This window comes from Chrysemys picta, chromosome 1 (assembly GCF_011386835.1).
Source record: "Chrysemys picta bellii isolate R12L10 chromosome 1, ASM1138683v2, whole genome shotgun sequence".
In the NCBI taxonomy this organism is placed as follows: Eukaryota; Metazoa; Chordata; order Testudines; family Emydidae; genus Chrysemys; species Chrysemys picta.
The window spans coordinates 347,572,144-347,598,886 of record NC_088791.1 but is presented as its reverse complement, the minus strand read 5'-3'; the positions used below and the strand labels follow the sequence as shown (position 1 = coordinate 347,598,886).

The following is a 26,743-nucleotide window of genomic DNA, read 5'->3' as shown; positions in this document are numbered from 1 at the left end:
TATGCAGGAGGTCGCTAATCATAATGGTCCCTTCTGACCTTGAACTCTATGACTGCCACTGTGCCTGGCCTCTGCACACTGGTGCACAAGCAGAGAAGAACTGAGCCAAAGTGGAGGGGGTAAATGTCATTGTAGGAAGTATGTGCACTGACTGCTGTAGACTTTAACGGGAACCACAAGTGCGCATAGGAGAGAGCAGAATTTGGTCTGTGCTGAGCCTCCAAGAGGCAAAACATTGCAGCAAGAAGCTGAAGAATAAGGTGAATGCTTTAGGGAAAGAAACTATAAATACAAAGACTTTTAAAACTTATACTGTTGCAACACTGAGAACATGTCTGAAGCAGATGTTTCCAAACTCTCGGAAATATCAATGCCAACAGCAAAACTCGGCACATGCATAAAACTGCTCTCCAGCTCCTCACAAGCTAGAATGATCTAAGTAAAACTGCCATCATAAAGGGAGGAATATGGTGGAAACAGGCTTGTTCTAACTATGCTGGGCTTTGCAGACTGAAAAAGAGACACTTGTGCTGAGGACCCTTTCATAACGGCAGCTGTACACTCCACAACTACAACAGGCTCTTTTGGGAGTGTTATGAAAAACTCACACTTCCCAGGTGGCTGAATGTACTAGGTCTTTATCGTTCTTGGTCTTTATCGTTCACATAAGAACATAACAAGGCCACACTGGGTCAGACTAATGGTCCACCTAGCCCAGTATCTTGTCTTTGGACAGTGGCCAATGCCAAGTGCCCCAGAGGGAATGAACAGAACAGGTAATCATCAAGTGATACATCCTGTTACCCATTCCCAGCTTCTGGCAAACAGAGGCTAGGGACACTTTAGAGCATGGATTTGTATCCCTGCACATCCTGGCTAATAGCCATTGATGGACCTATCCTCCAGGAACTTATCTAGTTCTTTTTTTAATTGAGAAATACTTCCATTTGCTTGTTTTAAACCTGCTGCCTATTAATTTTATCGGGTGACCCCTAGTTCTGGTGTTATGAGAAGGGGTAAATAACACTTCCTTAATGTACTTTCTCTGCAACAGTCACGATTTTATAGACCTCTATCATATTCCTCCTTAGTCGTCTCTTTTCCAAGCTGAAAAGTCTCAGTTTTATTAGTCTCTCCTCACATGGAAACTGTTCTATACCTCTAATCATTTTTTTTTTGCCATTTTCTGTACCTTTTCCAATTCCAATATATCTTTTTTGAGATGGGGCGACCACATATGCACGCAGTATTCAAGGTGTGGGCGTACCATGGATTTATATAGAGGCAGTATGATATTTTCTGTCGTCTTATCTATCCCTTTCCTAATGGTTCCTAACATTCTGTTTGCTTTTTTGACTGCCGCTGCACACTGAGTGGATGTTTTCAGAGAATTATCCACAAGGACTCCAAGATCTCTTTCTTGAGTGGTAACAGCTAATTTAGATCCCATCATTTTATATGTATTTATGTTTTCCAATGTGCTTTACTTTGCATTTATCAACACTGAATTTCATCTGCCATTTTGTTGCCCAGTCACCCAGTTTAGTGAGATCCGTTTGTAATTCTTCGCAGTCTGCTTGGGACTTATCTATTTTGAGTAGTTTTGTATCATCTGCAAATTTTGCCACCCCTTTTTCCAGATCATTTATGAATATGCACACGAGAGGTCAAATAATGTGGGTGGATTTAAAAGAAACAAAAACAAAAAAAAGGATGGAGACTATTATGACCACCACCACCATTAGCAGCTATGCCAGTTAAGACAATAAGAGTAATAAACTCTTGCTTCAGAGCACAAAACAATTACCTGCAGGGGTCAGCATATACAACACTGCACAGACAATTGGGTTCACTGTGGTCATGTTTTCACTGTTCTCTGGAGCAAGTTCTGAGACTAGATGGACAGCAGATAGAGGAACGTGATCGTTCCCCTTTATTCGACATTGGTGAGGCCTCATCTGGAGTACTGTGTCCAGTTTTGGGCCCCACACTACAAGAAGGATGTGGAAAAATTGGAAAGAGTCCAGAGGAGGGCAATAAAAATGATTAGGGGTCTGGAGCACATGACATTTGAGGAGAGGCTGAGGGAACTGGGATTGTTTAGTCTCCAGAAGAGAAGAATGAGGGGGGATTTGATAGCTGCTTTCAACTACCTAAGTGGGGGTTCCAAAGAGGATGGAGCTCGGCTGTTCTCAGTGGGGGCAGATGACAGAACAAGGAGCAATGGTCTCAAGTTGCAGTGGGGGAGGTCAAGGTTGGATATTAGGAAGAACTATTTCACTAGGAGGGTGGTGAAGCACTGGAATGCGTTACCTAGGGAGGTGGTGGAATCTCCTTCCTTGGAGGTTTTTAAGGCCCGGCTTGACAAAGCCCTGGCTGGGATGATTTAGTTGGGAATTGGTCCTGCTTTGAGCAGGGGGTTGGACTAGATGACCTCCTGAGGTCCCTTCCAACCCTGAGATTCTATGATTCTATGGACAAAATGGTCAGCTCCCATATGGCAAATCCCATGGGTATCTGATACAGCCACAGATTTGGTCGTGTTACTGTTTAGAGAATATTGCCTATCATAAAATGAGGGATGATGTCCATTTAACAAGAAAGCTAGAAAGAGTTATCAGTCATTGCAGTGAAGAAACTCAGCTCCTGTCGATTATTTAAAACAACCTAGAGTGGTATGTGTCAAAGTGGTTTTGTATATAGCCTTAAAATAATGATCATAGTCCAAATAAGTAACCTAGCTGCACAAATCTAACACCAAAGATTCAGGTCAACGAGAAAGAGAGATTGCAACAAGCAAGCCATGACTCTAAGCAGCTGTCCACCTATCCTCTAGTTGGTGCTGGCTGCTGCACTGCTATGACAAAAGGAACAAAGAGGTCATCTCAGGATGGAGTGATCCTCAAGCAACCCATCAATGCAGGGTTGGGAAGATTAAAACTCCAGTGGCAGGCTCAGAGAGTAGCATCCTGGCTGACATGGTGTTCCAGGTGTCCATGCCACACGATGTATTTGCCCACTACGTTATGAATTTTTCATCGACATTCATGCAGGAAATCCATATTTCGGGCGGAGATGCCTCCTTCGATGCTGAAGGTGTGAAGAAAATTCAGGTACTGCTGCTTTACGGAAATCTCATGAAGAAATCCAAACCCGTTGCAATGGGAAAGGATGATGATGATATCTGAGCCTTCTTTCTGGAGCCATTTCCAGCGTCAATGCAGAGCTCTTACTTAATTTCGTACATCTGTAACAGTGTAACCGTGCTGCTGTGTCTCTGAGAGGCCCTTCAGCTCGCTATTGAACTGATAAATTCACTGTATTACTTTACACAGATCAATACCCCAGCAGTTATCAGGGGTTGATGTGACCGAAATTGGTTTCAGCCAATTTGTGAGTGTAATAAATGTCCATTTATCAAATCAATTCATTCAGTGGTGCTTCTTAGACTGCCCACATTCATGGGACCACCAGGGTGACTCTCTTCAGGGCGTGTGCCAACTGCAGGGTCACCCTCCACCTGGCGAGCTTCTGAATCTACTAACAAGGGTATTCAGGACCCGTCAGATTTTGCCAGGCTAGAAGTTTACTGCAGGATCTATAGCACTCTGAACTGAGCATAACACTGCTAACTGTGCCAAGCTGTATGGAGGTTGTGAGATATGGAGGAAGAGGATCCCTTTTACTGGATCCTGGGTTTCCCACTTGTCTTGACTGGTTGGGAGTTGTTCTGAGGACTAGAGAGCTCAGTGCACACTTACGATAGTTTAATATAATAATAATATAATAATAATTAATGGAGATATCCCATCTCCTAGAACTGGAAGGGACCTTGAAAGGTCATTGAGTCCAGCCCCCTGCCTTCACTAGCAGGCCCAAGTACTGATTTTGCCCCAGATCCCTAAATGGCCCCCTCAAGGATTGAACTCACAACCCTGGGTTTAGCAGGCCAATGCTCAAACCACTGAGCTATCCCTCCCCCCAATTCCCCCACAGTCGAACCCTTAACAAGACAGGTACTAAGCATGCTCAGGTATGGGATTTGCAACTTGTCCCTATCAAAGCCATTTTCCTTGGGATCAAGGCCAGGTGCTGCTCCAATTCATTCCTTATCGGAGGGCAACTTTCAACCCTCAGATATCTCAGCTGTAGGACTGTTCAGAAAGGTCATTGTGTAATTTTGTAATATGAACAGTGGATTTTCTCTCTTTCCCCTTTCATTCAAAATGGCTGAAGTGTATTTGCTCAAACTTAAAAAAACCCAAACAAAAGAGGCAAATCTCCTTTGGGCAGAACCCAAAGATGGGAAATTTTAGTCCTGAAGGTTCAGAAAATCAACTGAAAACTGTGGCAACCTTAACTATAAATGATTGCTAGCAGGCACCCAATGTAATACTATTAATATTATATACACACACAAATAATTACGTATTGTCTACAGGGAGGATGTGAGGACATGAAACAGAAAATACACATTTTTTAAAGAGCTCTCACCCTTTGCTATATTATCTGAGAAGGGATCCCTTCCTGGGAATCACCAGAGCATGCAGTGTATTTACCCCTGTGTCTGTATGTTTATGTGCAAGGACAAACCAGAGTTGACCAAAGCCAGAAGGAGTGCAGTGATTTATTAAAGTGCCCTGGAAACATAATCATAAACCATTTAGCTGTTCATTTGCATGAGCACTTGTAGCATCTAGGCCTTTGTCAGTTTCTAACATTACAGAAGAGACCTGCTTGTTTTTTTCTTGGATGTTTCCGTGCTACCTGAAATACTCCAGTTTGATTACATTAAAATACAGCATAGAAAGTAGGGAGTATCCACATCTGTACAGTGTACAGCATCACTTAACTACATTTACGCTTCCTCCCTTCCACAGGACTAAACTGATCAGCAGACTGGAAGACAGGAAGGAATTTCCCCACTCAGAGTACTGGCAGGAACAGCGGACAGTTAGGTTTCCCGCCTTCCCCTAGAGCGGTGAGCAGAGATCATCTGTCAGGATCAGCTAGGTGTAATCCCACACTATCGCAGTCCTGCCCTGGCCCTTCCCTTCTTCTAGAGCAGAAGAGACGGTGGAGATGTAGGACTGAGATATAAGTCTATGGAAGATCAAAGAGGAATACTGCTTCGGTGCTTCCCCATTCATGATGATATGGTGAATCAGGTACTGTACCCTTCTTAGTTCTACTACAGGAGGCTCAAATACTATATAAGAGATAATCATGCAGTTGCAAAGAGCAAACCAAACCAACTTCCTTCACTCTCATATTAATTGTTTTTCCTGCTCCACTCATCTCTTCCAGCTTTTCAGTGTGCAAACTGCACCAACCCCCCAACCCCGACTCCTTTAGCCCCTAATTTCCAACTGCTGTATTAGTCAGTTCAGAGGAAGCTTCTGAACACACAAATTAATGCAACTTGCATGCTTAGCGCAGCAGCAGAAAGTGCAAGATTCAGTGTTTTAGCTTCACTGCTCTCCTCAGAATCTGGGCACCACTGCTTCTGAAACCGGCTCCTAGACCGGTGCTCTAAACCCCATTCTCTTTTTCACTCTGGGATGGGAGTCTCTGGAGATCATACAAGAGGCACTGAATCAAATCAGATGATTAAATTAAGGAAGAGCTTATAAATTAAAATCTAAACAGATCAGCTAAATTTGGTAAATCTTAAGAGACATCGTATAGTCTGTCTCCTAGCCAAAGAAACAACATGTATTGTATCAGCGGTGGAAAGCAGAAGGGCGCACTGATTCCGTAAAGTGGCTGCAGAGATAACTGAACGGTGAGCGCTCAGAAGGCTAACCGCTGTCTAAATTCAACATTACTGAAACAAAACAACAAAAAAGGGGCAGTGGGGATATCAGTCTAATATCCCGAGGCTGCTGGGGTACCTAGCGCATTCCCTATAATTCAATAAGAGAAGCCTCCATAAAGGCAACAGCTTTAATGTGCACAAACACCACCTGTGTCAGAAACAGGCACTACCCATTAATCAAAGCTTCCCAATTAGCCCGTACTGCTGCCTCCAGGCACAGCCATAACCGTTCTCAAAACAGGGAAGGTGTCTGTTGTGTTAGCCGTGGGAGAGGCAGCTCTTCCATGGGCTGCGAGGGCCTGTCTTTGTTAACGATATTGGTATGGTTTTGTATTTATGATCATCAGCTGCACGCGCCTGTGTTCTGACCTTAGCTCTGTCTCACCTTATTGTCCTATTTCCAGACACTGAATCTGGGTGACGGAATTGTTCAGGGAAGTATTAAAAGGATATGGAGGCTTTCGGGTCTGGGTCAACGTATCAAATCCAGCCCAGGTTGCTAGTAACTGAAAGTCATTACTGCCTCACGGCTTTTCAGGCAGCCTGTGTGAAATGAATTGCTTGTGATCAAACTGGTAACACACACTGGGAGGTACTAATGCAACTTCACCCACTTGAGGTGCCAAATGAGAGGCCACTTGCAGTGTGATTGTCTCTTAAGTGCTTTGATCAGCAGTGAAATAATTAACACTACACATTCAAATTCTCTTGGCCAGACTTCAGTTACCACTCCTTCAAATGAATATGAGCACTTCACACCTCTCAGAGGTGCTGTTTCTGCTGTCTGCAGACTCAGGAAGATCACACTGGCTCACATTTTAAAGATGTTTTTCACAACTATAAGGGTTAGAATCCTACGGGTTTTTTTTTTCCCTTTTAAAACAATGAAAGCTTAGACTCTGGAGCACAAGACATAGCCACAAGGGGAAAGTAACAGCTCTCTGAGTTGCCACAAATTGGCCTAATTCGACCCCCTAGGGACTGAGGGCCTCAGTTGTATTCTGAGTGTGACCAATAAAAGGTATGAAAACAGTTACACACACAGGTAAAACTTTTCAATGCATGTCACTTGAGAGTCTCTTCACCTACATGTGGAACCCCTGTAGCTCCAGAACTATAAACCGCTGGGCTCAGCATGAGGCATCTCACACGGCTGCAGCGTTTGTTGGAAGAGGGACGTGAAAACAAAACACATGAACAATTAATAATATGAACTACGTGGTAAAGGAGATGGGTAATCCACTAAAATGTACACCTTCAGAGAACCATCATCACATGACATCAATGACCTGCTCTCCAAAGACATCCTTCCTAATGGATTGCCTCTCATCAACATTAAAAAGACTCCAGGACGGTCTCTAGGAGACTGTGGGAATCAATGAACACGGTGGACAATTTTCTTTTTGGTAAATGAAACAGGTAAATTAGCACTCATTATTTACAGAATTGGGCAAAAGAAATAAAATGATCACCTAAAATAAGTGAAGCTTTAGACGGCAAGAGAATTTGCAACACCCTATCCAAGAAATAAGTTCGGTAACAGCGATTTCCCAGTGCTGTTCTATGACTGCTAGTTATATACCCTTCCCTTCTATTCTGTATATGTTCATATACTGCGCTCATCACTGTAACATCTGAGCAACTTCCACTAGTGTGTTAAGCCAACACATCTGTCACGTGTTGTCTGTTTTTTCATCCTCTCTCTGGGGGAAAGTCTTGTTTTGGTAGATTTTTATTTAATTTTTAAAAATAAATGTACACATTGCTATAAGTTAATGTTAGGACAGCAAGGTCAAAGAAATATATCTTGGCCCTGGAATGGAAGGTGGTAAGGTTTGTGATGGCTCTTGGGGGGTTTCATTCCACAGTTCATTCCCTAAACAATTCCTCTCCCTACTTGGTATTCACAGCCTGGCAACATTTGTAGACAGTTTCCACCTCAGCCTGAGATCTTGTCAGATCTAACAAATTTAATAGAGTCAACCTTGAATGGTCCCTTACAATATTTGTTAACTACTTAGGCTAAACAACCTGTTCAACCTTGTATTTAGCTGTGACACTCTGATTAAGTTTCCCAGACCCGAAGAAGAGTTCTGTGTAGCTCGAAAGCTTGTCTCTCTCACCAACAGAAGTTGGCCCAGAAAGTTATTACCTCATCCACCTTGTTTCTCTAATAGCCTAGGACCAACACAGCTTCAACAGCACTGCAGATGATGGGAGGCATTCACGGAACTACAGACACTAGCGCTGACACAGAGTTATTAAGTCACTTTGTCCAGTCCTGGTCTGTGCAGGACTGTTCCCTGAAGTATGCTTTCTGATGCTTTGTCCAATCTGGATTTAAAGTATTCCAACTAGAGAGGTTTCCAAGACTTCCTTTGGGAGACTATGCCACAGCTTTAACAATCTTTCATCAGACCTTTTTCTGATGCTCAGCCTACATTTTCCCTTTCTTAAGATTATCCAAGTACTCTTAGAGGGGGGAAAATCCCATCAACTCTCCCCACTGCAATGCAAAATAAATGAACTAAATCCTTGGTGTTAGCAGCCTTAGATATCTGTAGGCAGTGCTGTAGGAAATGAGGTTTCTGATATTATTCCCTTTCTATTAGTATTCGGTCAATTCCCCACTGAGGGATAAGGTATCTGAAAAGTTATCAAGAGTAGGCACCCTCCCCACTTTTCTGCTGCCTACCATTCCAGCAGGACTGTGCAAAACAGTCCTCCTCGTTTCAGAGTAGAGAGTCCTCCTTGTGACTCTCCCATGTTCCAGGTACATCATGATGCTCCACTGAGACTGAAATGAAATGATGGGCACCACTACACGCTGGAGGAGACAAGATCTAGCGCTGAGGGTAAGCAGTGGAGCAGTTAATCTGGAAGCCCTACTAACAAACCAGTCAACAAGAGCGCACAGAAAATCTTCTCTGTCTTTTTGCATGGAGAGGTGAGAAGATCCTCTATTCAACAGACGGGAGCCCTGACAATTCCTCTCTCAAATCTATTCCTGTGTAAAAATGCCTCCTTGAGGTCCCATATTGGAATCACGACACTTCTGATCCAGACAGACTAGATATTAATCCACATTTCAATGCCAGTCAATGTCATCCTACATTGGCCAGATGAATCAATGTTCCTACCAACCCCCCCACAAGAACATGAGAACGGCCATGCTGGGTCAGACTCAATGATCCATCTAGCCTGGTATCCTGCCAGATGCTTCAGAAGGAATGAACAGAACAGGACAATTTCGAGAGATCCATCCCCTGTCGTCCAGTCTCAGCTTCTGGCAATTGGCGGTGGAGGTGGAGCCGGAGCATGAGGTTGCATGTCTGACCACCTTAGCTAATAGCCATTGATGGACCTATCCTACATGAACTTATCTAATTCTTTTTTGAAGCCAGTTATACTTTTGGCCTTCGCAACATCCTCTGGCAAGGAGTTCCACAGGTTGACTGTGCGTTGTATAATAAAGTACTTACCTTGTGTTTGTTTCAAACCTGCTGCCTATTAGTTTCATCAGGTGACCCCTAGTTCTTGTGTTATGTGAATGTGTTATGTGAATCCCAGTCCCTTCAAGCAGTGAGCTTGAGTGGAAGGTGGTAAGGTTTGTGATGGCTCTTGGGGGGTTTCATTCCACAGTTCAGGCCCTCTGCAGCAATGAAAAACCTGCTGGGCCTCCCTGTGAATTAGGCACCCATCCCACCTCTGCAAATCAGTTCACCACAATAATCTGGGAGGATTTAGTCCAGGATCACAGATTTAGGAAATACTACGTGCTCTCTTTATTGTAGGATGTAGAACAATTAATAGTAACTGCTCTTACCAGCTCCCACTGTTGCTATGGCATTCTCTTGCCCAATGATATGCTCTTTTAGCCGCTGCTCCAGTGGAAATCTGCGTCGTTCCTCTATCTCTCTTTTACGCTGCTCCTCCTGGAACTGTGGAAAGGAAACAAATACTATGAGCAAAATATTTTCTCATCAAACAACAACTAATGTCTATATAGTGCCTTTCATGCAAAGGACCCTAAAATGCTTTGCAAACATATATATGAATTATACACAGGGATCACTTCTCCTAATCACTGAAAAGCAGAGCTGTGATTTTCTGTTCAGCCTCTGCCAGTTGCCTCCTCCCTAGGCCATGGGTTCTGGAGAGCACACAGTCTACATAGATATCCCAGAAGAGCTGAGCCAGGTCCCAGAACAGAGCCCCATGCTTCAAGTTCTCTGATGACTTCAGGAAGATCATAAAGTCCCAAAAGCCACTGACTGAGTCAGAAATACGTGGGGGGAGGGATAGCTCAGTGGTTTGAGCATTGGCCTGCTAAACCCAGGGTTGTGAGTTCAATCCTTGAGGGGGCCACTTAGGGATCTGGGGCAAAATCAGTACTTGGTCCTGCTAGTGAAGGCAGGGGGCTGGACTTGATGATCTTTCAAGGTCCCTTCTAGTTCTAGGAGATAGGATATCTCCATTAATTTAAAGCAGCTATATGTGGGGTGGGACTGGCAGTTGTTAACAGCACCCAGTGCAACACTGTACAAATTTAGGAAAGAAAATGAAAAATATTGTATCTGGGAGAAAATGAAGGGGGGAATTTAGGTGGCAGAATGTAATTAACCAAGCTGGATTTTACCTGGGCGGTCTTTAATGACTAGGAGTGATCAGAAACTTAATTGTGCATCTCATTTGAAAGATGGCACCAACGGATGGCACTTTGCTAGGCCAGTGATTTAGCACTGAGTGGGAAGAGCACTACCTACTGAATCGCCCAGCCATGGAACAAGCGTGAGCTTGCTTATCTCAATAAATATACTAATTAATAATAATATCTGGATCTTCCTTAGCATCTTCTATTCAAGGGTCTCAACATTCGTTAGTGAATTAAGCCTTACAACAACCTATGAAGTATGGAGGAACTATTATTATCCCTATTTCATGGACTGGAAAAATGAGGCACAGAACGGCCTAAACTCGAAAGATCCCAAAGGGCTTTGCATACACAGAATGTACAAAGGGGTCATGGACAGAAGTTTGTTTACTTTGAGTATTTGCCTTCTTTCAGCTCCAATTCACAAGGAAATCAGTCCTGCTCCTCTTGCGTGAGGAGCTGGGCCCAGTGATTCATGCACTTGCCCTCTCTGCACTCTTACTGAAATGTGTTGTATCTGAAGCCGAAAACAATGTCAAGTGTCCAGCTGGTTCAATGTGCAGCTTCCCACCTCCTCCTTCATGGGTTAGGCCACTGTGAGCCCATCAGGCCTGTGCTTCAGTCCTTCCACTGGCTCCCAGTCCCCTTCCCCTGACAGTTTAAAGCCTTAAAATCATGAACAGATCCAAGCCCAGCTACATTAGACATTGTGCCTCCATCTCTGAACCACCAAGCCAGCGGTACTCCTCTGGAACAAGGCAGATCACAAAGCCCAGAGCGAGATGTAGAATGAACTTTCAAGAGATTAGCTGAATCCAGGCTCTGACCTGTGGGGAAATAGAACAGGGGGGCCTTCTTTTTAATAGCCAAAGCTTTGAATCTGAAGGCCCCGAAATAAACCCTCTAACAGAGGACTGTTATGCTGACTGCCTTTACAAAAAGTAGTACAGGCCAGGGCCTGAATAAGACTGAACTGCACAGTTCTCTGCCGAATTCGATCAAGGGTCATGACCAGAGGAGGAAGGGGGGAGGAAGTAACAGTGGTAAAGGCCTCAGCAACCTAATAACTGCATGTTTATGAAATATAATAACCGCTTGTGTGAAGCAATAGGTAACTTTAACTAAATGCAACTCTTCCTGTTGTTCCAGCTATCTGCAAAACCAGCCAATCATATACCCTCTTTGAGCGCCCTATGTTAACCCCCTTAACCCTTAATCAACCCCCCCCGGAAAATAACATGTGCCTTGCCGAGAAATGTACCCAAACTGGTGCCAAGTACCACCCCTAGGGAAAACCAACAAGCGCCCCTCTACCCAAATAAACACCCAACTCTTGGGAAATAATGAGGAGGGTACCGGGGGGGGGGGGGGACGACGACTGACCCCAACCCCAATTTCTTAACTCATAACGTATTGTTTGTACTTTGCTTGCGGTTTAATGAAATAAAAACCCGCCTGTGAGCGGTCCTCGGGGTGTCAGTCTTCGGACTGCACCCCAGTGCACTGGTATGTATGTCAATAAACTGGCCTCAGGCTTGAGTCTTTGAACTAAAATCACTGCGTGGGTGTCTTTGACCACGACAGACCATCTTTAGGAAATGCTGCGAACGCTGAGAAAGCCTTTCCCACCATGACCAGAATGACATTCACGGCTGCAACTATCCCCTAACTCCTCAACTTGAAACTAAAAAAAATCCAACTCTGAGCAGAGATTTCTATAACTTGACAAAAAGAGAAGAACCAGAGATCACATGAAGTCCACTAGGGAGTTTGCTATTGCCAGTCAAATTTTACATGGAAAGTGCCCAGAAACCGGTGATGGGCGACAGCACAAAAAGCCTACGACGGATCAATTGATAGGGTTTTTTTCAACATGAAAGAAGCTGACAAACATCTACATATGAGCCGAAGACAAACCTTAGAGCAATGTTTTAAAAGGTACTTTGCAAAGGTGTCAGGAGGGACGTCCTATTTAAAGGGGGTTCTGTCAGGAGACTTGAATTGGTCAACTCTGAGTAATCTGAGCAGACATTTCCCTTTTAAAATCCCCATGTTACAATTCACAAGTGTAGGGTTCTTAGCCCTGGTTTCCTGGTCAAGAACCTGGAGCACACTGTGGCTCTCTGAATTCACCTGGAACTTAACAGGAAAAAATCTGCCTTTCCAGTGAGCTTGCACTGGGGGAAGCTGTGACAATTAGAAACAAGGAGAACAGAAAGGCCCGAAGAACATAGCAGTGATGCTTTGAAAATCCCAGTGACTGGGCACCCAGTTGTGACTGGGTATCCAGGTAGCTTTGACAGCCAGTACTGATAGCAGTTTTCCAAAGGACAAACAAGGCGAGCTTTCTGCTTTGGAAATTCTGCTTATTGTCTGACCATCCAATTCCTCAGCAGCGCACCAAAGGTGGCTGTCTGTACATCCCTCTGCATGTGACTTACTCAAGGTCAACAAGTGAGTCAGTGGGACTGAACACAGGTCTCCTGGCTAACACTCCTGTGCTCTAACCACTAGACAATTATACCTTGTTGGTACACTGAAAATACAGCACCCTGATAATAGACTTTGATGCGATGCAGAGATTTAGCTAAAAGGAGGTCTTTCTAAGGGAACACCTGAGATTCCGACTGGTGTACAATCTAAGCATTTAAACTGTCTTCTGAAGGTGACACTCTCGCAACAAAAGCGAACTCTGCTGCGAAAGCTGCAGCGGCCCGAGTGGATAAAACACATCAGCCAGTTTGCCAGTGTTTCCCTGTTATGGTAGTGACCCTGACAGAAGTTAAAAAAAATAAATAGCAAACAATCCAATTTTGGCTGCTGCTATCAGTCTACTGTATAACTGAGAGATCCCATCAGTCCTGATGTTTCATATGGAGCAATAACTTCACTGCTGATCCCAGTGGAATGACACATGGAGGATAGAATCCAGTGTGTCAACTGTGTATCTCCCGCAGGCTTCGTATATATCACCAGGCTCAAACTACTGCAGCTCCTTCTATATATCTATGTCTTTCTATATATCAGGACAAATACTTTATTTTTTTTTAAAGCAGTGTGAGGAATATAAGCTGTGCTGGTGGAATCCATATGATCCGTTCTGGTTTAGATGTAAAAGGAAGGGAGTGCACAACAGGAGAAGTAATGGAAGAGAACTGTGGTGCTTGTCTCTTTGGGAACCGTCTCCCTCTGGAAGACCAAGGCCAAAGCACCTGTGACACATGGTGTTAGAATTTAAAACATGAGGACACAAGAGATTCAGGGAAGGAAGCGAGACTATTCAGCTCACGAAGAGAGTCTGCACTTTAACGTCACCAGGAGCAAAGACAAGCCAGTGCTTTGCAGAATCCCTCCTGTTGCCTCTGTCTGAGCATCTTTTCAGGGCAGGCCACTCAAAAGAGGCACCACCGTGTTGAGTGAGAGCATGCCCGCTTCTCTCTTCTGAGCTGAATTCTGTCTTGCGTTATTGTGTTCCACCCCCTCGTCCTATGACTCCAGCTGTGTTTGAGACAGGGAAACACATACGTTACACTGGGATTGGATAAACAGGTCACTCAGGCTCCCCACAGCTACAGCGCTTAATGCAGTGCTGATCAGCCCATTGGGAAATGGATATGAAAAGGGTCCTACCAAATTCACAGCCGTGAAAAACATGTCATGGACTGTGAAATCTGGTCTCCCCTGTGAAATCTGGCTATTGTAGGTGGCGTTGCTGCCTTCAGAGCTGGGCGCCCGGCCAGCAGACGCAGTTCTCTGGATGCCCAGCTTTAAAGGCAGCGCCACCACCAGCAGCAGCACAGACGTAAGGGTGGCATGCTATGGTATTGCCACCCTTACTTTTCCACTGCTGCTGGAGTCAGCACTGCCTTCAGAGCTGGGTGCCTGGCCAGCAGCCGCCACTCTCCGGCCACCCAGCTCTGAAGACAGTGCTGAAGTAAGGGTGGCAATACAACGACCCCCCTACAATAGCCGTGTGTCCCCCCTGCATGACCTCTTTTGAGCTGGGATCCTCTCGGTTACAACACTGTGAAATTTAAGATTTAAGTATTTGAAATCATGAAATTCAAGATTTTTATAACGCTGTGACTGTGAAATGTACCAAAATGGACATTCAATTTGGTAGGGCTCCAGATATGACCTATTAGACACATTCAGATTATTATTACAGTGCCTATGCAGTAAGAAAGAAGGCATAATTCCCCATATGGGAATAACCAATACCAATATAAACCCGTCTATACCAGCATAACTGCATTCACACTTGGGGGGGGGGAGGGGGAACTGCTTTAACGATACTGGTATAGTTAAAAATGGTACGGCTTAAGTGTGTAGACAAGACCTATGTGAAGGCAAAACCAGCACCATCATCTTCCTGTGACTTTGTTTTTCTATTTCATGTTTCGCAAAGGTTTTGTGGGGAACGTTTCTCAGGTCCAGGACGGAATTGCTGAGAGACAGAGGAACACCCCTCTGGAATAGCCAACAGCCCGGTAAGACAGGAGAGTCCTTTGGCTCAAGCCCCCACTCTGCCTGATTTGGAGCAGGGACTTGACCCTGGGTCTCCCACCTCCCAGGTGAGTGCCCTAACCATCAGGCCTGGCTGTCCTGGGGTTGGTCTCTCTCTAGTTTTTTCCCAAGGTCTCGTTTTCATTCTGCACCAGAAAGACAACACATTTCAGAACCTCAACACTTTTCACAAAATGGAGACAGCAGAGAACAAAATAGAAAAGGAAAACCCACCATTTTATAAAAACAGAATTCGAGGTCAGGCCAGTATCCTTGCCCATCTATCTTGGTTTTATACTACATTCATCACTGTAATATCTAGAGACCCTCCAAGTTTTTGACAAACAGGATCTTTCTTCCTAACCCTACCTAGAAGAAGTTTGTTCGAACAGAGGCAGTTAACGGGCGTTTCGGAGGGAGTAGCGCCAGGCTCAGCTACAGTCTTCTGTGCTTGGAGGTAGCAGGACTTAGTGAGTGGTGTGTTTGGTCCCTTTGTGGATTGTTTGTTTGACTGTTGTTTGTTCGCTCTCTGTGTACAGGCTGCATAGCTGGGCTGTGGGCCCCTGAGTAAGTCCTTGGACCTTTGATCAGCCCAGCTGTTTGAAGTCTCTGCCCCTGGAGGTCAGGTGAGCTAAGCAGGGAAGATGTGGTCACTTGCTAGGAGAACTCAAAAGCTGTGAACAGAGGCAGCTAACAGTGGAGTTATGAAAGGGACTGTGAGAGCCTTTCCCTCCAGGTTCAGCACTGTGTGTGAGATCAAGATGGCCACCCATGGAACAGTGGCAGTGACTCTTTCCTGCCTGACGACATAAGGGACTTCCTGGGCATGAAGTGGAATTTGGTGGCCATACTGGGAGGAAAAGATTCTTGAACGGGAGCGGGGGGGGGAGCAAGTTGAGACGCTACTAAGAATCAGAGAAGCTGAGGAGTTCCTAGACAACCAAACTCAGGAAATACCCGTACCCCAGGTTCCAAGCAGAATAGAGCTGGTCACAAAGGAATCAGTGAGAGAGGGAGTCAGAGAGGAGGCCTGGAAGTTCATAACCGCAAGAGGTCATGGCAGCATCATGCATGATTGCAGACAGATGAGCATAGGCAGCCTGGGGCCATCAGAGAGAAGAGAAGCAGGAGGAATTCCACACAGCTAGAAGTTTCTTATCAATAATTGGGTCCTCAAAATGGAAATTACAAAAGATACCTCTCTAGATCCTGCTGGTCCAAGAGAATGCATAGCTGTATGGGACAGGTATGGATGGAAGCTTGGCCCACCCTATAAGAAAATCAAGCGTATCCACAAAGATTTCTCCAGCTGTGCAAGAAAGACATACAGTCCTTGCTGGAGATTCAATACTTAGAAGAACTGAAAGAACATTCTGCAAGGGACAGGCAGACAACAGGATAGCGTACTGCCTTCCTGGAGCCAAGATATGAGATGATACTCTAAGCCTGGATAGGCTTCTGAAGTCTATGGGCAAAGAACCATCAGTAATGGTTCATACTGGCACTAATGATACTGCATCGCGGGATATCTTGCAGATAGTAGACGACTTCAGGGGACTTGGAAGCATGCTGAAGAAGAATAATGTCCAAGCAATCTTCTCTGAGATCCTTCCTGTTCCACGAGCACAGAAAAACAGAAGGCAGAAGATGCTGAAAATGAATCGCTGGCTAGGTAAGTGATGTAGGGTAGAGGGCTTTGATTTTGTGGAACATTGGCCCACCTTCTGCAGGGAGAGGGGGCTGTATAGTTTGCATAGCCTCCACCTCAGTAGAAAGAGGACCAATCTTCACAGGAACAGGTTGGCTAGAGTAGTCAGGAGGGGGTTAAACTAATAGCAAAAGGGGAGGTAAAAAGTGGGAAGATATGAGCACTCAGCACAAAAATCAAGATGTTGTGAATAAACTTAATCAAGAAACCAAACGATATGAAAAGAAAACAAATAAATTGCTCTACTTTAATGCTAGGACCCTGAGTAACAAACAAGAGGAATTAAAATTGCTCATTTTATGAACATAAATTCAATCTAGTTGGTGTTACTGAAACCTGGTGGGACGAGTCGCACAATAGGAATGTTAAAATCAATGGTTCTAACCTATTTAGGAAGGATCGAGCAGCCAAAATGGGATGGGGAGGGGCACTCTACCTCAAAAATGGTATTACCTGTTTCTGAGTCACTGATAACTCAGAAGAAAATGATCTTGAATGCTTATGGATCATATACTAACAGATCAAGCACAAGATGGGGTATTAGTTGGTGTCCGCTACATACATCAAATCATACAAGGGAACAGGATGACCAGCTCCTTATGCACCTATCTATAATGTGTAGGGGAAAAAATAACCTGTGCGATCATCAGAGACTTCCATTTGAGTGGCATATGCTGGAGGTCTCATGCTACTTGGAATTTCTAAACATTACAGATGACAATTTCTTAATTCAAAAAGTGTTTTAGGGTTAGGGTTAGGGAATTCTATATTAGACATAAGGGAATTCTATATTAGACCTTGTCCTAACAGACAAAGAGGAACTGACCACACAACTAAAAGTTAATGGTAGCTTAGGTACAAATGATCATGACTTGATCACATTTATAAGGTGTAAGCAGAATAAAGTCCAGAGTAGTAATATATATACTTGGTGCTTTAATAGGGCAAATTTCATAAAGCTGAAAATAATTATGAGCCAAAAAAGCTGGGAGGAAGAATTTAATCAGGAAACTGTGAATGACAATTGGGAATCATTTAAGAACACCTTACTAGATGCACCAAAAGCACAATTGAGGGAAAAGGCTGCACTGGTTACAAAATCAATCTGGTTGAGAGGGGAGGTGAAGGCAGCTGTAAAAAATAAAAAAATAATATTTAACAAATGGAAAAAAGGTGAAATTGATAGTAATGAATATAAATCAGAAGTTAGTAATTGTAGAAAATTGGTAAGGGAAGCCAAGGGACACAAGGAGAAAGCCATGGCCAGTAGTTAAGGAAATAAGGAGTTTTTTAACTATATTAGGAACAAACAGAATCCTAACAGTTATATTGGTCCATTACTAGATGGAAATGGTAGAATTATCAATGTTAATGCCGAAAAGGCAGAAGTGTTCAATAAATATTTCTGTTGTATTTGAGGGGAAACAGATGATGTAGTCTGTGGCAGATTTAATCTCAAGAAAAGCTTCATAACTATGATTCTAGTCATATTATACAATGATGATAATACTCTTTCCATTCCAGTAGTATTTTGGGAGGATATGTTAATCAGCAGCTCCTAAAATCAGATATTTTAAATCAGCAGGTCCAGATAACTTGCATCCAAGACCTTTAAAAACGCTGTCTGAGAAGCTCACTGGACTGTTAATGCTGATTTTCAATAAGTCTTGGAACACTGGGGAAGTTCCAAAGGACTGAAAGAAAGCTAATGTTATGCCAATATTTAAAAAGGATAAATGGGATGACCCAGGTAATTTTTGGCCTGTCAGTCATCAATCCCATGGCAAGATAATGGAGCAGCTGACGTGGGACTCGATTAATAAAGAACAAGAGAATGCAATTAATGCAAATCAACATGGGTTATGGAAACTAGATCCTGTCAAAAGAACTTGATATCTTTATTTGATGAGATTACAAGTTTGGCTGATAAAGGTAATAGTGTTGACAGAATATAGAATCATAGCGCTAGAAGGGACCACCAGGGTCATCTAGTCTAACCCCCTGCCAAGATGAAGGATTTGTTGTGTCTAAACGATCCAAGACAGGATGGCTAGCCAGCCCCCTTTTAAAAACTTCCAGTGAAGGAGCTTCCACAACTTCCCTAGGCCATCTGTTCCATTGTCCTCCTGTTCTTTCCGTTTTTCCTGAGATTTAATCTAAATCTGCTATGCTGTAGTTTGAACCCATTGCCTCTTTCCTGCCTTCCGTGGCAAGAGAAAAACTTTTCTCCATCTTTTTTTATGGCAGTTTTTCAAGTATTTGAAGATTGCTATCAAGTATTTGAAGACTGTCCCCGCTTAATCTCCTCTTTTCCAAACTAAATATACCCGGTTCCTTCAGCCTTTGCTCCTATGGTTTGCATTTCATCCCTTTGATCATCTTTGTTGCTCACCTCTGGATCCTTTTCCAGTTTCTCTACATCCTTCCTATACACTAGTGACCACTATTGGACACTGTACTCCAGCTGAGGCCTAATCAGAGCCAAGTAAAGTGGTACTATCACCTCCCATGATTTGCATGCCCTGACTCTGTTAATGCAACCTGAAACTGTATTTGCTTTTTTTGCAACAGCATTGCACTGCTGACTCAAGTTGAGGTGGTGATTCACCACAACCCCCAGATCCTTCTCAGCAGTGCTGCTGCCAAGCCAGTTATCCCCCATTCTGTATTTGTGTATTTAGTTTTTCTTCCTTACGTGTACCACCTTTGTTTTTGTTGAATGAAATTTTTTTCGTCCCCAGCCCAGTTCTCCAATTTATCGAGATACCTCTGGATTTTAGTTCTACCCTTCAAAGTGTTTGCAACCCCCCAGCTTTGCATCATCTGCAAATTCGATCAGTATGCTCTCTATTCCTACACCCAGGTCATTAATAAAAATGTTAAACAAGACCGGGCCCCGAAGAGATCCCTTTGGAACCCCACTTGAGACGTCCCTCCAATCTGACATCACTCCATTAATAGTTACTCTTTGTTTGTGGTTGTTTAATCAATTATGGATCCACTTAATGGTAGTTCCACCAAACCCACATTTCTCCAGCTTTCTTATCAGTATGTCATGTGGGACTGTGTCAAAAGCCTTGCTAAAGTCCAGGTATATTATGTCCACTGCATTCCCCCATCTATCAAACCAGTTACCCTGTCAAAGAAGGAAATCAACCTGGTTTGGCATGATTTGTTCTTTGTAAATCCATGCTGGCTGCTAGTAATTACCGCTTCATCTTCCAGGTATTTGCAAATTGAATGTTTTATACATTACTCTAGTAGCTTCCTAGGTATCGAAGTCAGGCTGACGGGTCTATTGTTCTGCGGCTCCTCCTTTTTAAAGACGGTTAGCCCTTCTCCAGTCTTCTGGAACCTCTCCTATCATCAATGAGTTTGTAAATAGTATCGCCAGTGGCTCCTAGATTTCTTCAGCTAATTCCTTCAGTACTCTTGGGTGAATAGCATCTGGCCCTGCTGATCTGAATTCATTCAAATCGGTCAGAAGATCTCTGATGTGTTCTTTATCCCGATTTGCATCCCTTCTTTATTGTCGGTGGTAACTTCACTAGTCATCCAGTCACATGTTATTTTTTTGTGAGAAGTCTGATGCAAAGTAGGTACTGAGCAGCTCTGCTTTCCTATCATCTTCCGTTACCAACTCACCTTCAGCACTGAGCAGGGGACCCACACCGTCTTTGATCTTTCTTTTGTGTCTGACATATTTGAAGAACTCCTTCTGGTTGTCCCTTACATTCTTTGTTAGCTGGAACTCATCCTTTGCCCTGACTTTCCTGATTCTGTTCCTACACACTTGTGCTATTCCCATGTCTACTTCCTCGGTGACATGCCTCTTTCCATTTCCTGTATGTATCCTGGTTTTTAAATAGCTCAAAAGCTCCTTGTGCAGCCACACTGACCTCCTCTTGCTCTTCTTTTCCTTCCTCTGCAGCGGAATAGCTTGATGTTGAGCCTCCAGTGTTACATCTTTTAGGAACTGCCAGCCCCCTTCGACTCCTTTCCAACTTTCTTCAGTCCCCCCCTCCACTGCCCTCTCTGATTCTTTGGCATGCTGTGCCCGCAGTACCAAATCCTGACTTCTATCCAGGAAGTCTTCATTTTCTCTTGCGCAATGCAGGGTCGATACTTGGACCTCCAGTCCTTTGACCTTTGCTTCCAGTATGGAGACCAGCTTGCACTTCGTACAGACCAAGTCACTTCTCTCCTCTAGGAGAAAGACACACATGGCGCATCCTGTGGAGATCATAACAGCAGATCCCTCACTATCCATTTTTTCTACCATGTAATGTATCAAGAACCTCCTCAGATAATGTATTTACTGCTCGTACAAGCTTGAAAAGCAGAAACTCTGTGGGCTCTCCCCCTAGGCAAACTCCCACACAAACTCCCTCTGTTTGTGTCTCCTCTCTTCGCTGCTCACTAGGTTCGCAATATACTTAAGACATCTGTAAGGCATTTGATTTGGTACTGCACAACATATTGATTAAAAAACAAGAATGACATAAAATTAACATGGCACACATTAAATGGATTAAAAACTGGCTAACTGATAGGTCTCATAATGTAACTGTAATTGGGGAATCATCATTGAGCGGTCCCAGAAGGGTCTCACAGGGATTGGTTCTTGGCCCTATGCTATTTAACATCTTTATCAAGGACCTGGAAGAGGACATTAAAACATTACTGATAAAGTTTGCAGATGAAACAAAAATTGGGGGCGTGGTAAATAATGAAGAGGACATGTCACTGATTCACAGAGATCTATATCGCTCGGTAAACTGGGTGCAAAGAATGTGTGTTTTAATATGGCTAAATGTAAATGCCTATATCTGGGAACAAAGAATATCAGCCATAGTTACAGGATGGGGGACTCTATCCTGGGAAGTAATGACTGAAAAAGATGTGGGGGTTGTGGTGGCTAATCAGCTGAATATGAGCTCCCAAATGTGATGCTGTGGCCAAAGAGCTACTGTGATCCTGGGGTGTATAAATGGGAATCTCAAGAAGGAGCAGAGAGGTTATTTTACCTCTGTATTTGGCACTGGTATAACCACTGTTGGAATCCTGTGTCCAGTTCTGGTGCCCACAATTCAAGAAAGATGTTGATAAATTAGAGACGGTTCAGAGAAGAGCCACAAGACTGATTAAAGGATAGAAAACCTGCCTTCTAGTGATAGAGTCAAGGAGCTCAGTCTGTTTAGCTTAACAAAGAGAAGGTTAAGGGGAACTGAGTACAGTCTATAAATACCAACAAGGGAAACAAATATTTAATAATGGGCTCTTTAATTTAGCAGAGAAAGGTATAACACGATCCAATGGCTGGAATTTGAAGCTAGACAAATTCAGACTGGAAATAAGGCATACATTTTTAACAGTGAGAATAGTTAACCACTGGAACAATTTACCAAGAGTCATTGTGCATTCTCCATCTCTGACAATTTTTAAATCAAGATTGTAAAAAGCAACAGAGGGTCCTGTGGCACCTTTGAGACTAACAGAAGTACTGGGAGCATAAGCTTTCGTGGGTAAGAACCTCACTTCTTCAGATGAGGTTCTTACCCACGAAAGCTTATGCTCCCAGTACTTCTGTTAGTCTCAAAGGTGCCACAGGACCCTCTGTTGCTTTTTACAGATTCAGACTAACACGGCTACCCCTCTGATACTTAAATCAAGATTGGATGTTTTTCTAAAAGCTCTGCTCTAGGAATTATTGTGGGGGAGTTCTCTGGCCTGTGTCATTCAGGAGGTCAGACTAGATGATAACAACGGTCCCTTCTGGCCTTAGAATCTATTAATTGTTTGTTTTGTTTTTAATGTAACACACTGAAGTCTCAAATTTGGGGGCAGAAGCAAAACTCTTGCTCCAAAGGCCTGCAATGTGGTGGAGCTGATTTTCCAAGAGAGGGCTGGGCTTGTGCCAGTCTCCTGCACCCCAGACTGGTTGGATGAAGTGCAGCACTTCTGCCTTAGAAAATGACTCTTGCCCTCTTAGCCACAAGGGTGGTGGCAGAGCACGGACTACAGAGGGTCACAGAGACATTGACATAGCTGATGGCAGCAACCTGCCGAAGTTTGGGAGGAAAGACTGAAGTGCTGGGACCTGCCTTCATTAGCTCTTTTGGTGTGACTCTGTGCTGTGACTCTAGGAGGCACCACAAAGACCTTGCAGCCCAGGAGGATGTGCGGTTCAAGGGGCTTTCTGCCCACCGAATTTTTGGCTGTTCCAGGGCTGGACAGGCCCCTGGTGTAACTCAGCCCTGGATTTCTCTATGGGCTGCAGCACAGCCCTGAATGTCTGCAGGGCTGTGGACTGCAACCGGACCTGTAACACACCCCCATCCCTGGCACGCTCCCTACACCAGCACCAGTCCTAAGGAGGCAGCCTTACGTCTGTCTCATCGGTGTCTGTGCCAGAGGACTCTTCCTCCAGTCTGAACTGGGGCTTTTAGAGCCCCGTCACACTGCTCCAGCCCTTTTACCCACAGAGGAGCTGGAGTGGGGGGTCAGGATCTCACTCTCTGTTTAGTAGCAAGACATAACTTTCACTGATTTTTGACACCAACCATTTTTGTCCCTATGCACAACTGGACAAGGCTCCCTGCAAAGCAAGTCACAATTGTTCCTTAATCTGCACTGCTTGCCTCCTTCCTGTCACCCTGAGACCAATGAACTCCCATGATCAGTGACTGGGGCAGTCAGCGAAAGCCAGGGCTCAGGCACGGCCACGCATCATGTTACTGCTATACTGGCCCTACCAGAGAGGAAATCACAAAGAGAGCCTGACCTTGTTTCCATTTTACTTTAGTCAAATATTCTCTGGGCAGGTGACCAGCCACCAGTGAAAGTGACACCCCATTACACCGTGTTTAAGTGCTATGAATGGGGACTGTTTTCTCCCTCAGATAACTGATCTCTAGTTCTTCTGATTAAACTTTTATGGAACATCATTGGCATATAAGTGGATTACACCAGTGTTACGTGCTCTGAAAGAGATGCAGAGACTGATACTTTGCTCTCCTTGTGCTAGGCAGGAGGCAACCAAGCTCCTACGTTCACCTGGGCTAAGAGGTTCTTGCGACATAGTGCCAAATGTAAAGGAGGAGAACCCATCTTTTTAATAAGAGAGACACTCTATTAGCTTTGTCAGACCTCACCTTGAGATAGCAATCCCTGGCTCCCAGTTGCTAATATGAGCCTGGTAATTGTGATCACTGGCTTTTATTATTCTTTATCCAGTATGGCACCCCTCCCAGCCATGATTTCATTTACGGGAAAATATTCAAAGAACAGAGGTTCAAAAGCACAGCTGCTAGTGGGGCTGAATGTCTGCAGAGAACCTGGGCATGTGTAGGACACAACCTCTTTTACATTACAGGAAAAGGAATTTAAAAGATTAAATAAACTAGGATTATATATTTGTTTTCAGCTGGAAAACGTGTCAGGAATACAAACTAAGCTATTTAAGTAATGCCAGTCTTTGGCGATTTTGGGTGGCAGTTCATTCACATCAAGGGCCAAATCTATCCCTGGAGTAACTTGGTTTGTTACACCAAGGATAAATTTGGCTCAAGATCGTTGCTTCTTATGAGGTTATTAGGATCCTGCTCTATCTGTGATGTGCAACTCCATAGATGGACGCTCTGCATAATATGGATGTCCAAAACAGGAAGGGCATGGCCTAAGAAGAAGCGAGCAGGAACACGGGGGCCTAATGGTTTAAGAAGATGTCTGGGATACAGGAGATCTACGTTCTAGTTCTGGCTGTGACAGGGATGGATGTGCAGCTTTAGGTAAGCCTGAAGTCACCAGAACTATCAATCCGTACTGGCTTTCCTACTGGCAGTCTCAGCAGAGAGGTGAAGAACAGAACTGGCACAGTGACTGAGCTGAGGCACACCATCAAGCTAATGTTGGGGAAGATGGCTTCATTTCCCCTATTCTGGGGATAAATATAAGGACTTCAGTCTTCAGGGCTGTTAATCTGCCACCTTTCACCAGCAATAAAAGTCACACAAGAACCTGGCCTCTTTACCACCTATTTACCTACATTGGCCTATCCCTTTGCTCTTAGCCCTGTCTGTTTGGCAACGCATTCAAATTTCATTAGCTTGTTTAGCAACATGAATCAGCTGGTCTATACACAAAACAAGATTCTTATAACACAGTAGAAGCAGGCACAGAATTCTTTTTAAAAACAGATTTAAAAATACATATGAAAACTCCTTGTTACTCTGTCACCAGGATATGTAAATAAAATATATGGGCTATGTTTATCTGGTGAATAGTCCTGTCAATTCATTCTCCAACTGTGATTAAAATGAGAAATAAATTCTCAAAGACTCTCAGTGGAAATGCAGATGCAGGAGTGGGAATGCAGCCCTGCTACCACCACATCCCCCTCAGCAGAATATTCATCACAAACCAGCTGCACAGACTTATGTTTTATATACACCCTGAATCATTTTCATCAGCAACATCCACATATATTTATCTCCTCTCTCCTCCATCTACTCACTCGCTGACACTGGACTCCAGAGGCCATTTAACCAAGAGATGATTTTTTTCGCCTCTCAACGATTCAAGAATTTTGTTCTCAACATTTCTGTTTTAAAACTTCTAAAGAGCAGCCCTGACTGTTACAGCTCACTCCAAGCAATGCCCTGGGCTAATATGAGAAGCACCTGCTCTATGGAGAAATGCCACATTCAAGCTCTTCCTTGTAACAGTAGTGCATAGCGCAAGAGGACTTGGCATTAGTCTAGTAGTTAGAGCAGGGGACTAGTGGCCAGGAGACCTGGCTTCTACTCTTAGGCCTTGGCTACACTGGTGCTGTACAGCACTGCAACTTGCTGCGCTCAGGGGTGTGAAAATGCCTCTCCACCCCGAGCGCAGCGAGTGCAGCGCTGTAAAGCGCCAGTGTAATCAGCGCCTGTAGTGCTGCACGCTCGCTCGCAGCGCTGCAAGCTATTCCCCTCGGAGAGGTGGAGTACTTGCAGCGCTGCGAGAGAGCTCTCACAGCGCTGGCGGCGCGACTACACTCGCGCTTCACAGCGCTGTGAATTCTCAAGTGTAGCCAAGGCCTCAGCTCCACCAAAGACTTCCTGTGTGACCTTGGCTCTAGGTTTGACCATGGACAGTTAATGTGTTTTTACTCTGTCTACACTAGATGCTAGGCTTTCTTAAAACTAGCCTGCTAATTACATGGTTAACATAGGTTAACACACCTCTCATTTTCCAAGATTAGACAAGTTTTTAGGCCCACATTTTCAAGACGGCAGATTCAATGTCTAAAGCTGGGTAACCAAAAATGGAGGCACCCCAAATCAGAGGCCACTTTTGAAAACATGGGCCTTAACCTGCATGGACCTCAGCTTCCCCATCTGTAAAATGGGGACACTGATACTTACCCACTTCACAGGGGGGTTGTTAGGCTTACTGCACTGGGTGACTTGAGATTCTTGGAAGAATAGCACTCCAGAAGGACAAATCATTATTACTACTTCATAACGACATCATTACTATTTTAATAAATACTTGTACCTAATAACTTTAAATGCTGTTTAATACTGGGGTCAGTTCTCCCTATCTAATGACCAGGAGCTTTATCTTTACAAGGAAGAGAAGAAGGATGGAGGAGATCCAAGTTCAATTCTCTGCTCTGCCAGACTCATCTGTATGATCTTGGGTAAGTCACTTAGCCTCTCTGTCTCTCCATTCCCCATATATAAAATGGACATAATGGCACTGCAAGCTTCCCCCGCTCCAGGCCTATTCACTTCCTGGGCTCTTTACTGCAACTGCTGATGTCAGTTACTGCAATTGTGTTTTTTTTTCTCCCCTTTACAAACACATCCTTGTGCAGTATGTATGACTCCACTGTATCAAGGGAGAAAATGACTCTGGGAGAGGTTAGGTGACTGGCCCAAGGCCATTCCAGAAGTTAAGGTTGGTGCTCAGCAGTTCCCAGATCCCAGTTCTGAGACTCCACCGCTAGGTGAGACCTCATACAAGGATCTGTCTTGAACTCACAAATCCCAGGCGTTTCAGAAGAGAAGAC

At 44.1% G+C, this 26,743-nt stretch overlaps 1 protein-coding gene across 2 annotated transcripts in view; it reads right to left on the bottom strand.

Annotated features, from left to right (window-relative positions):
• Positions 1-26,743, bottom strand: part of CLPB (ClpB family mitochondrial disaggregase) — a 145,737-nt gene that overhangs the window by 32,461 nt on the left and 86,533 nt on the right. For both annotated transcript variants that reach the window (XM_005292193.5, XM_065581841.1), the window contains one exon: positions 9,645-9,759. In XM_005292193.5, coding sequence (XP_005292250.3) covers positions 9,645-9,759 — 115 coding nt within the window. The remainder of the gene's footprint in view (positions 1-9,644; positions 9,760-26,743) is intronic.